General features: G+C 48.4%; 1 protein-coding gene across 1 annotated transcript in view; it reads right to left on the bottom strand.

Moving 5' to 3' along the window:
* The window catches only part of LOC135557946 (signal-induced proliferation-associated 1-like protein 1), a 195,742-nt gene that overhangs the window by 85,492 nt on the left and 97,528 nt on the right, over positions 1 to 12,722 (bottom strand). The window contains exons 3-6 of the mRNA XM_064991677.1: positions 3,386 to 4,439; positions 2,938 to 3,123; positions 2,004 to 2,504; positions 1,271 to 1,484 (exon numbers count right to left, since the gene is read on the bottom strand). Of these exons, the coding sequence (XP_064847749.1) occupies positions 1,271 to 1,484; positions 2,004 to 2,504; positions 2,938 to 3,123; positions 3,386 to 4,132 (1,648 nt within the window). The 5' untranslated portion in view covers positions 4,133 to 4,439. The remainder of the gene's footprint in view (positions 1 to 1,270; positions 1,485 to 2,003; positions 2,505 to 2,937; positions 3,124 to 3,385; positions 4,440 to 12,722) is intronic.

Below are 12,722 nucleotides of genomic sequence, written 5' to 3'. Positions count from 1 at the left end.
GGTGTCAACCCTACAGCCTGGTGTCAACCCTACAGTCTGATGTCAACCCTACAGTCTGATGTCAACCCTACAGTCTGATGTCAACCCTACAGCCTGGTGTCAACCCTACAGCCTGGTGTCAACCCTACAGCCTGGTGTCAACCCTACAGCCTGATGTCAACCCTACAGCCTGATGTCAACCCTACAGCCTGATGTCAACCCTACAGCCTGGTGTCAACCCTACAGCCTGATGTCAACCCTACAGCCTGGTGTCAACCCTACAGCCTGGTGTCAACCCTACAGCCTGATGTCAACCCTACAGCCTGATGTCAACCCTACAGCCTGGTGTCAACCCTACAGCCTGGTGTCAACCCTACAGCCTGGTGTCAACCCTACAACCTGATGTCAACCCTACAGCCTGATGTCAACCCTACAGCCTGGTGTCAACCCTACAGCCTGATGTCAACCCTACAGCCTGATGTCAACCCTACAGCCTGATGTCAACCCTACAGCCTGATGTCAACCCTACAACCAGACCTGACGTCAACCCTACAACCTGACCTGACGTCAACCCTACAGCCTGATGTCAACCCTACAGCCTGGTGTCAACCCTACAGCCTGGTGTCAACCCTACAGCCTGATGTCAACCCTACAGCCTGATGTCAACCCTACAGCCTGATGTCAACCCTACAGCCTGATGTCAACCCTACAGCCTGATGTCAACCCTACAGCCTGATGTCCACCCTACAGCCTGATGTCAACCCTACAGCCTGATGTCCACCCTACAGCCTGATGTCAACCCTACAGCCTGGTGTCAACCCTACAGCCTGATGTCAACCCTACAGCCTGATGTCAACCCTACAGCCTGATGTCAACCCTACAGCCTGATGTCCACCCTACAGCCTGATGTCAACCCTACAGCCTGATGTCAACCCTACAGCCTGATGTCAACCCTACAGCCTGATGTCAACCCTACAGCCTGATGTCAACCCTACAGCCTGATGTCAACCCTACAACCAGACCTGACGTCAACCCTACAACCTGACCTGACGTCAACCCTACAGCCTGATGTCAACCCTACAGCCTGGTGTCAACCCTACAGCCTGATGTCCACCCTACAGCCTGATGTCAACCCTACAACCTGGCCTAATGTCAACCCTACAGCCTGATGTCAACCCTACAGCACTTCCTGTCACAGTACCCCAGGTCCCTCCCTCTCTACCATCCCTCCCTCCCTCCCTCGTAGGTAGAAGCACTTCCTGTCATAGTACCACAGGTCCCTCCCTCTCACCCCTCAGATAGAAGTATTTCCTGTAGTAGTAGGACCCCAGGTCACTGTGTTCTACAGATCGTTTGGCCCTGTCGGCGTGTTGTCCCTGTCCATCTTTAGGGGCCTCCAACACGGCCACCCCGGCATTGGTGAAGTGGGGGAGAGTGGTCTCCAGGGGCCCCTCCTCTGAGCCACCTCCCCCCCCAGAGCTCTCTCCACTGCCTATACTACCCTGCTGGGAGGGGGCAAGAGGAACAATGTTAATATAGAGGTAACGGTAAAGGGGTCAAATTTATTTCAGTTGACATGCTTATGTACTGCTTATGAATGCATTACGTATATGGGTTCTAAATGTGTTAAAAACTCTCTCAATTCCAATTGACCGTCTTAAAACAATTCCATATGTCAGCTTAGTAGAAGCCTAGCCCCAGGCCCTTACAGGGGTGGCAGGTAGCCTGGAGGGTTAGGGTGTTGGGCCAGTAACCAAATGGTTGCTGGATCGAATCCCCAAACTGACAAGGTAAAAATCTGTCATTCTGGTGAAAGAGTTGAGCTAATGCAGAGACTAAAGGTCTCGTAAAGTTATGTCTTATCTATGATGGTAATGGTATCAGCGTTATCCAGATAACAAATTCCATTACAAATTCCACATTACCTGATGTGTGAGTGAGTGTATATTGTGTGCCTGGTCGCATTCGTATTGCCGGTGTGTGCGAGTGTCCATGCCAGTGTGTTCATCCTATCCTCGTCCTACCTGTTTAGAAGGGCAGATGGTCCTCTCTCCCTCTCCTCCCAGTTCATTCCTGAAACAGGGACAGTTCAGCACCAGTTCATTGCTCTTGTCATCCCCAGGATCCAGGGCAGGGTTAGTGCCATGTCCCCCTCCTGTACCCGGACACCCCTCCTTCCCACTTAGCTCCTCCTGCGACCCGCACGGAGACCCACCCCCACCGTATACTCCGCTCTGATTGGACGAGAGGGAGGAAGTGGCCGAGGCGGCGGCGGCGGCAGCAGAAGCTCCTGTGGTGGTGTTCTTGGGTTTCCCACCAGACTGTCGTCCCTGGATGGCCTCGTTGAGGTTAAAGAGGATACTCTGCACGTCAAAGTGGGCGAAGCCCTTCTGACAGGTCCAGGGTTTGGGGCTGTTACCGTCCTCCCGCCCCCCGTCTTCTATGTCTGATCCGGCACGTGAAGTTTCGCCCTCGGCCTTGACGCTACGAAGCTTCCGGAAGATGGACTCCCCGCCCGTCTCCGACTGGAAGAAGATAAAACATTTTCGGTGCGGCAGCGTAGCCTAGTGGTTAGAGCGTTGGACTAGTAACCAAAAGGTTGCAAGTTCAAATCCCCGAGCTTGACAAGGTACAAAATCTGTCGTTCTGCCCCTGAACAGGCATTTAACCCACTGTTCCTAGGCCGTCATTGAAAATAAGAATCTTTTCTTAACTGACTTGCCAAGTTAAATAAAGATAAATAATCACCATGGGAAATGTTGTTTGCTTCACTGTGCATAAACACAAACACATTAACAAATAAAGTATGGATAAAACATGTTGATAAGATTGGTGTAATATACAGACTCATAACAACAAAGTGAAACAGAAACATATCAAGTATAGACCATTACAGAGAAGATAGATTTACAATCAACCAATGAGGAGACTGTAAACCGTGCAGTTCGTGTTCAATACCTTGGTTCTCCTCTTGAGTTGTTTCTCTCTTTCCTTCAGGCGACTGGAGGGGCTACCTCTGGCAGTACCCAGAGGTCCATCAGGCAGATCTAAGGCAGCCTGTTTGTGCGGGGCGACCGTCAGCAGCTCCCTGAGTCTGTCCGGTGCCGGGCTGCGCTGGTCTGGAGCCTCCTGAGTTGTATAACCCTGGAATGAATGGATTTATTTGACATATCTAGAACACGTAGAGTTGCTACAGGAATATAACAATACATTTGTTTAACAAGTAAAAATTAGGTTAAGAAAGATTAGGTTCATTTGAACATCTTGGTACATATGCAGAACCATACATAAAATGTGATTTCATGATTTCAAAAAAAAAATGAAAATATTTATGGACAGAGCATCAAAGATAACTGATATCTATCAGAAAGGTAATTCCACTAAATCAATCAATTAAAACATAAACCTTGAGCATATCGAAGAAGCTCTCCCCTGAGCCCGTATGTTTGTCTATGGAGGAGGTGCTTCCGTACTCTCGGTGCATGGGCGTCCAGCCGGAGAAGGACCAGCCCTCGCCCCCGTCACCCTCCAGCTCAGAGATCGTGATGTCACTGTTGGAGCGCTGGCGGATACGCCTCATGCCTTTACGCGGCGAGCCCTGGTAGCCGTCTGGCGACAGGTAGCGGTTGTCTTTGCTGTGATGTCTGCTGTGGTGCATCTTGCTCTTCAGGGTGTTGTGGATGTTCCGGAGCATCGAGGAGTCATGAGGGCTGATCAGGTGGCCCAGTTTAGCCGACAGGTTGCTATGGGCCGTGGGCGCCGAGCCTGAGCCTGAACCCGACCCCGAGCTCCGCTCTCGTTCTCTTTCTCCACCCGACCCACGTTCTCCGCCCGACCCGCATTCTCCTCCACCTGAAGATGACATGGTGGAACTTGGAGAGTCCGTATCTACGGTGATGTGCCACACTCCACCCGTTCCGTCCCTTTTGGGGGGCCAGTCTGCCACGCGGGCCCTGACCCCCATCTTGGGAACTCCCGGGGTGGAGGATGAAGAGGAGCCGGACGAGGAAGAGGAGGTGAGGTGGGCGCTCTCAGAGCGGGGTGGGGGGGCACCACCATTGGGGAGGCGCAGGCGACGGGTGTAGAATTCATCAGAGGCCGGTACCGAGCCGCCCACCGAACGCTCCGTCTGAGACCGCTTCAGACTGGTCATGGCGGAGTCAGGGGGTAAGGTCAGGGGGTAAGGTCAGGGGGTAAGGTCAGGGGGTAAGGTTACAGGGTAAGGTTACAGGGTAAGGGGTAAGGTTACGGGGTAAGGTGGGGTGAGGTTAGGGGGTAAGGTGGGGTAAGGTGGAGCTCAGCAGTAGAGATGGATCATTATGCCCAGGGAGAGGAGAGGATAGAGAGCCTCACAGAACATTGGTGGCTGGGAGGACTGGAGGAGGGAAAGAACGTTCTAGCTAGTGTTGGTTCTCCTCAGGTCTGCATGCTGCTTCGGTCTCTGGTGGGCAATGTGAACTCTGCAGAAGAGAGAGGAGAGAGAGAGCGAGAGGAGAGAGAGAGGACAGCGAGAGAGAGAGCGAGAGCGAGAGCGAGAGCGAGAGCGAGAGCGAGAGCGAGAGCGAGAGCGAGAGCGAGAGCGAGAGCGAGAGCGAGAGCGAGAGAGAGAGAGAGAGAGAGAGAGAGAGAGAGAGAGAGAGAGAGAGAGAGAGCGAGAGAGAGAGAGAGGAGAGAGGAGAGAGAGAGAGAGAAAGAGGAAGGAATAGGAGATACAGAGAGAGAGGAGTGGGAGGAAGAGGAGAGCGAGAGAGAGGGGAAAGGAGAGAAAGACAGGAAGAGGAGCGAGAGGAAGAGGACAGAGAAGAAAAGGGTTAGATGTTGGGTTAGGCCTCGATGTCAGAGAGGCTATAATTAATCTGAAGTTGTTGTTGTTTTTTATCAAGCAGAAGAAACAAATAGACATTACATGAGATCCAGACAGCCATTGTTAAAGAAGCACCTGAATGTCTCTGTGACAGACACGAGCATCTACGTACACAAGACCTGCTTAGACTTCATCTATTAAGAGAATAATCATTTAAGACGGGCTACTTCAGTTCCTTTCAAACCAACTGATTACCCAAGATAACACACCGCTTATCAGCTGACACATGGCTGTTCATTATCAGATGAGAAAGCCACACTATAGACACAAAAGTATGTGGACACCCCTTCAAATTAGTGGATTCAGCCATTTCGGCCACACCTGTTGATGACAGGTGTGTAAAATTGAGCACTTCAGCCATGCAATCTCCATAGACAAACACTGGCAGTAGAACGGCCTGTACTGAAGAGCTCAACGCGGCATCGTCATAGGATGCCACCTCTCCAACAAGTCAGTTGATCAAATTTCTGCCCTGCTAGAGCTGCCCTGCCTTGCTAGAGCTGCCCTGCTAGAGCTGCCCTGCTAGACCTGTCTCCGGTCAACTGTAAGTGCTGTTATTGTGAAGAGGAAATGTCGAGGAGCAACAACGGCTCACAGCTCACACGTCCAGAAAAGGCTGCAGTAGGAGCACCGAAGATACACCTGTCACACCGTCTCACTGAGCAATGTCTAGTTTCCTCTCCACACACACATTCACACTCAGTCAGTCTCCTCTCCTCCGTATCCCAGCAACCACCTGCTAAGTGTCCGTCTCTCTCTCTCTCTCTGCTGGGCTGACGATGAAGTGGTACACACTAATGAGTGTGTGTGTGTGTGTGTCAGGGTTTCTGTTAGCTGGTAATTCCTGTTTTTAAGTCAAAATGAGGCTCAGTAGTGTGTGTGGCCTCCACGTGCCTGTATGACCTCCCTACAACGCCTGGGCATGCTCCTGATGAGGTGGCGGATGGTCTCCTGAGGGATCTCCTCCCAGACCTGGACTAAAGCATCCGCCAACTCCTGGACAGTCTGTGGTGCAACGTGGCGTTGGTGGATGGAGCGAGACATGATGTCCCAGATGTGCTCAATTGGATTCAATCTATGCCAGTCCAAAGCATCAATGCCTTCCTCTTGCAGGAACTGCTGACACACTCCAGCCACATGAGGTCTAGCATTGTCTTGCATTAGGAGGAACCCAGTGCCAATCGCACCAGCATATGGTCTCACAAGGGGTCTAAGGATCTCATCTCGGTACCTAATGGCAGTCAGGCTACCTCTGGCGAGCACATAGAGAGCTGTGCGGCCCCCCAAAGAAATGCCACCCCACACCATGACTGACCCACCGCCAAACCGGTCATGCTGGAGGATGTTGCAGGCAGCAGAACGTTCTCCACGGCATCTCCAGACTCTGTCTCGTCTGTCACGTGCTCAGTGTGAACCTGCTTTCATCTGTGAAGAGCACAGGGGGCCAGTGGCGAATTTGCAAATCTTGGTGTTCTCTGGCAAATGCCAAATGTCCTGCACGGTGTTGGGCTGTAAGCAAAACCCCCACCTGTGGACGTCGGGCCCTCATACCTCCCTCATGGAGTCTGTTTCTGACCGTTTGAGCAGACACATGCACATTTGTGGCCTGCTGGTGGTCATTTTGCAGGGCTCTGGCAGTGCTCCTCCTTGCACAAAGGCGGAGGTAGCGGTCCTGCTGCTGGGTTATTGCCCTCCTCCACGTCTCCTGATGTACTGGTCTACTGGTAGCGCCTCCATGCTCTGGACACTATGCTGACAGACACAGCAAACCTTCTTGCCACAGCTCGCATTGATGTGCCATCCTGGATGAGCTGCACTACCTGAGCCACTTGTGTGGGTTGTAGACTCCGTCTCATGCTACCACTAGAGTGAAATCACCGCCAGCATTCAAAAGTGACCAAAACATCAGCCAGGATATTTTTTAAATATGATCGAGCCATCTTCTGAAATGTTCACATCTCGTCACTTTGGTGAGGTTTCCTCTTTAGCTCCGATACTAAAACAAATCACATTTTATTTGTCACATACACATGGTTAGCAGATGTTAATGCGAGTGTAGCGAAATGCTTGAGTTTCTAGTTCCGACAATGCAGTAATATCTAACAAGTAATCTAACAATTTCATAACAACTACCTTATACACACAAGTGTAAAACGACTGAATAAGAATATATACAACAACAAAAAAACAGATGGAGGAGCAATGACTGAGCAGCATAGGCAAGATGCAGTAGATGGTATAGAGTACAGTATATACATATGAGATGAGTAATGTAGGTTTATGTAAACATTATGTAAAGTGGCATTGTTTAAAGTGGCTAGTGATACATTTATTACATAAATTTTTAATTATTAAAGTGGCTAGAGATGAGTCAGTATGTTGGCAGCAGCCACTCAATGTTAGTGGTGGCTGTTTAACAGTCTGATGGCAATGAGATAGAAGCTGTTTTTCAGTCTCTCGGTCTCAGCTTTGATGCACCTGTACTGACCTCGCCTTCTGGATGATAGCGTGGTGAACAGGCAGTAGCTCGGTGGTTGTTGTCCTTGATGATCTTTTTGGCCTTCCTGTGACATCAGGTGGTGTAGGTGTCCTGGAGGGCAGGTAGTTTTCCCCCGGTAATGCGTTGTGCAGACCTCACTACCCTCTGGAGAGCATTACGGCTGTGGGCGGAGCAGTTGCCGTACCAGGCGGTGATACAGCCCGACAGGATGCTCTCGATTGTGCATTTGTAAAAGTTTGTGAGTGTTTTTGGTGACAAGCCAAAGTTCTTCAGCCTCCTGAGGTGGAAAAGGCGTTGCTGCGCCTTCTTCACCATGCTGTCTGTGTGGGTGGACCATTTCAGTTTGTCCGTGATGTGTACGCCGAGGAACTTAAAACTTACTACCCTCTCCACTACTGTCCCGTCGATGTGGATAGTGGGGTGCTCCCTCTGCTGTTTCCTGAAGTCCACGATCATCTCCTTTGTTTTGTTGACATTGAGTGTGAGGTTACTTTCCTGACACCACACTCCGAGTGTGACACCAGACTCACCTCCTCCCTGTAGGCCGTCTCGTCGTTGTTGGTAATCAAGCCTACCACTGGAGTGTCGTCTGCAAACTTGATTCAGTTGGAGGCGTGCATGGCCACGCAGGCATGGGTGTACAGGAAAGTACAGGAGAGGGCTGAGAACGCACCCTTGTGGGGCCCCAGTGTTGAGGATCAGCGGGGTGGAGATGTTGTTTCCTACCCTCACCACCTGGGGGTGGCCTGTCAGGAAGTCCAGGACCCAGTTGCACAGGGCGGGGTCGAGACCTAGGGTCTCGAGCTTGATGACGAGCTTGGAGGGTACTATGGTGTTAAATGCCGAGCTGTAGTCGATGAACAGCATTCTCACATAGGTATTCCTCTTGTCCAGATGGGTTAGGGCAGTGTGCAGTGTAGTTACGATTGCGTCGTCTGTGGACCTATTGGGGCGGTATGCAAATTGGAGTGGGTTTAGGGTATCAGGTAGGGTGGAGGTGATATGGTCCTTGACTAGCTCAGTTACCTTAGCTTTCTTGGGAACAGGAACAATGGTGGCCCTCTTGAAGCATGTGGGAACAGCAGGACTGGGATAAGGATTGATTGAATATGTCCGTAGTGTGATTGCAGTGGGCAGTGTGATTCCTCTTGTCCAGATGGGTTAGGGCAGTGTGCAGTGTGGTTACGATTGCATCGTCTGTGGACGTGTTATGGCGGTATGCAAACTGAAGTGGGTCTAGGGTGTCAGGTAGGGTGGAGGTGATATGATCCTTAACTAGTCTCTCAAAGCACTTCATGATGACGGAAGTAAGTGCTACGGGGCAATAGTAATTTAGCTCATGTCCGTAAACACATCAGCCAGCTCTGAGGGCGCGGCTAGGGATGCCGTCTGGGCCGGCAGTGAGGTGATATGGTCCTTGACTAGCTCAGTTACCTTAGCTTTCTTGGGAACAGGAACAACGGTGGCCCTCATGAAGCATGTGGGAACAGCAGACTGGGATAAGGATTGATTGAATATGTCTGTAAACACACCAGCCAGCTGGTTTGCGTATGCTCTGAGGGCGCGGCTAGGGATGCCGTCTGGGCCTGCGGCCTTGCGAGGGTTAACACGTTTAAATGTTTTACTCACGTTGCCGGCAGTGAAGGAGAGCCCGCAGGTTTTGGTAGTGGGCCGTGTCAGTGGCACTGTATTGTCCTCAAAGCGAGCAAAGAAGTTGTTCAGTTTGTCTGGGAGCAAGACATCCTGGTCGGCGACGGGGCAGGTCTACTTTTTGTAGTCCGTGATTGACTGTATACCCTGCCACATACCTCTCGTGTCTGAGCCGTTGAATTACGACTCTACTTTGTCTCTATACTGACACTGAGCTTGTTTGATTGCCTTGCAGGGGGAATAGCGACACTGTTTGTATTCGGTCATGTTTCCGGTCGCGTTGCCCTGATTAAAAGCAGTGGTTCGCGCTTTCCTTATTGCACGAATGCTGCAATCTATCCATGGTTTCTGGTTGAGGAAGTTTTAATAGTCGCTGTGGGTACAACATCACCGCTGCACTTGCTAGTAAACTCGCTCACTGAATCAGCGTATTCATCAATGTTATTGTCCGACGCTATGCGGAACATATCCCAGTTCACGTGATGGAAGCAATCTTGAAGCATGGAATCCGATTGGTCGAACCAGCATTGAACAGACCTGAGCACGGACGTTTCCTGTTTTAGTTTCTGTCTATAGGCTGGGAGCAACAAAATGGAGTCGTGGTCAGATTTTTCCAAAAGGAGGGCGAGGCAGGGCTTTGTATGAGTCACGGAAGTTAGAATAACAATGATCCAGGGTTTTACCAGCCCGGGTCGCATATTCGATATGCTGATAGAATTTATAAGCATTGTTTTCAAATTAGCCTTGTTAAAAGCCCCAGCTACAATAAATGCATCCTCAGGATATGTGGTTTCCAGTTTACATAAAGTCCAATGAAGGTCTTTCAGGGCTGTCGATGTGTCTGCTTGGGGGGGGGGGGGGGATATACACGACTGTGATTATAATCTAAGAGAATTCTCTTGGTAGATAATGCGGTCGGCATTTGATTGTAAGGAATTCTAGGTCAGGTGAACAGAAGGACTTGAGTTCCTGTATGTTGCTATGATCACAACACGTCTCATTAATCACAGGGCATACAACCCCGCCCCTCTTCTTACCAGAGAGATGTTTGTTTCTGTCGACGCGATGCGTGAAGAAGCCGGGTGGCTGTACATCCCGAGTGAGCCATGTTGCCGTGAAGCAGAGAATTGTTACAATTTCTGATGTCTCTCTGGAAGGCAGCCCTTGCTCGAATTTCGTCTACCTTGTTGTCAAGAGACTGGACGTTGGCGAGTAGTATACTCGGGAGCGGTGGGCGAGGTGCCCGTCTACGGAGCCTAACCAGGAGGCCGCTCCATCTGCCCCTTCTGCAACGCCGTTGTTTTGGGTCAGTTACTGGGAATAGATCCATTGTCCTGGCTGGTGGTCAGAACAGAGGATCCGCTTCGGGAAAGCCGTATTCCTGGTGGTAATGTTGGTAAGTTGACGTTGCTCTTATATCCAATAGTTCTTCCCGGCTCTATGTAATTAGACTTAAGATTTCCTGGGGTAACAATGTAAGAAAGAAAAACAAATACTGCATAGTTTCCTAAGGACTAGAAGCGAGGCGGCCATCTCTATCGGCACCGGATGTCCTAGCTTCCACCTACATGTTCACAGTCTCCCATTCACATCAATGATTAAGTGAAACGTTGACTTAAGTTAGGATTGGCCACTTGGTGTGTGTGTAAAGACGAGTGCGAATGACAGCCTCTTACACAGTGTTTATTAACAGAGTTAAGTGAAGCACTTTAGCTGGCGCTGAAACTGCTGCAAGAAACACGCTGACACTCACTGTCGCGTTGCTGCAATCCACCTCACAGAGATGAATAAATCAACAGGAGAGAACGCAGACACACAGAGTGTTCCTTTTAGAAAAGGTTTCTTCCATTTAGCAGAGAAGCACAGCATCTATAAATAAGAATCAAAGCAACAAAGTTGAAGACGGTGTTTTAAGAGTATTGATTTTGAGTGGGTGGCTGTTTGAGTTCTACAGAAGCTGTCTTTCCTTATGGGGCTTTGGGAGTGTGGTGGAGAGAGACAGAGAGCTGCACTTCCCTAACCTCCTGACAAATGTACGACCATATTAGAGGCACGTATTCCCCATCAGATAACACAGATCCACAAAGAACCTCGAAAACAAATCCAATTTTGATAAACTTTAAATGTATTTTTTATTCCACCTTTCTTTAACCAGGTAGGCTAGGTGAGAACAAGTTCTCATTTACAACTGCGACCTGGCCAAGATAAAGCAAGCAGTTCTACACATATCTCCCATATCTACTGTAAATACTATCCAGGGTTAATGAGAGATAGCAGATAAATACTATTCAGGGTTAGAGATAGCAGATAAATACTATCCAGAGTTAGAGATAGCAGATAAATACTATCCAGGGTTAGAGAGATAGCAGATAAATACTATCCAGAGTTAGAGAGAGATAGCAGATAAATACTATCCAGAGTTGGAGAGAGATAGCAGATAAATACTCTCCAGGGTTAAAGAGAGATAGCAGATAAATACTATCCAGGGTTAAAGAGAGATAGCAGATAAATACTATCCAGGGTTAAAGAGAGATAGCAGAAAAATACTATCCAGGGTTAAAGAGAGATAGCAGATAAATACTATCCAGGGTTAAAGAGAGATAGCAGAAAAATACTATCCAGGGTTAAAGAGAGATAGCAGATAAATACTATCCAGGGTTAGAGATAGCAGATAAATACTATCCATGGTTAAAGAGACATAGCAGATAAATACTATCCAGGGTTAAAGAGAGATAGCAGATAAATACTATCCAGGGTTAAAGATAGCAGATAATTACTATCCAGGGTTAAAGATAGCAGATAATTACTATCCAGAGTTAGAGATAGCAGATAAATACAATCCAGAGTTAGAGAGAGATGGCAGATAAATACTATCCAGGGTTAAAGAGATGGCAGATAAATACTATCCAGGGATAAAGAGAGATAGCAGATACATACTATCCAGGGTTAAAGAGAGATAGCAGAAAAATACTATCCAGGGTTAAAGAGAGATAGCAGATAAATACTATCCAGAGTTAGAGATAGCAGATAAATACTATCCAGAGTTAGAGATAGCAGATAAATACTATCCAGAGTTAGAGATAGCAGATAAATACTATCCATGGTTAAAGAGACATAGCAGATTAATACTATCCAGGGTTAGAGATAGCAGATAAATACTATCCAGGGTTAAAGATAGCAGATAATTACTATCCAGAGTTAAAGATAGCAGATAAATACAATCCAGAGTTAGAGAGAGATAGCAGATAAATACTAATCCAGGGTTAAAGATAGCAGATAAATACTATCCAGAGTTAGAGATAGCAGATAAATACTATCCAGGGTTAAAGAGATGGCAGATAAATACTATCCAGGGTTAAAGAGAGATAGCAGATAAATACTATCCAGGGTTAAAGAGAGACAGCAGATAAATACTATCCAGAGTTAAAGAGAGATAGCAGATAAATACTATCCAGAGTTTGAGATAGCAGATAAATACTATCCGGGGTTAAAGAGAGATAGCAGATAAATACTATCCAGGGTTAAAGATAGCAGATAAATACTATCCAGAGTTAGAGATAGCAGATAAATACTATCCAGAGTTAGAGAGAGATAGCAGATAAATACTATCCAATCAGGGAGGGTTAGTAGTAACAATGGTTTATCGTTTTTAAAAATGGACATAGTTTTTGCAGGGGTCCCCATGTCCTGGATCTAGGCACTCTGATGTCATTCTGTTACTCCCATGAG

Source organism: Oncorhynchus masou, chromosome 16 (assembly GCF_036934945.1).
Source record: "Oncorhynchus masou masou isolate Uvic2021 chromosome 16, UVic_Omas_1.1, whole genome shotgun sequence".
NCBI classification, from domain to species: domain Eukaryota; kingdom Metazoa; phylum Chordata; class Actinopteri; order Salmoniformes; family Salmonidae; genus Oncorhynchus; species Oncorhynchus masou.
Note: the sequence above shows the minus strand (reverse complement) of the source record. Positions and strands in the feature narration are given on the sequence as shown.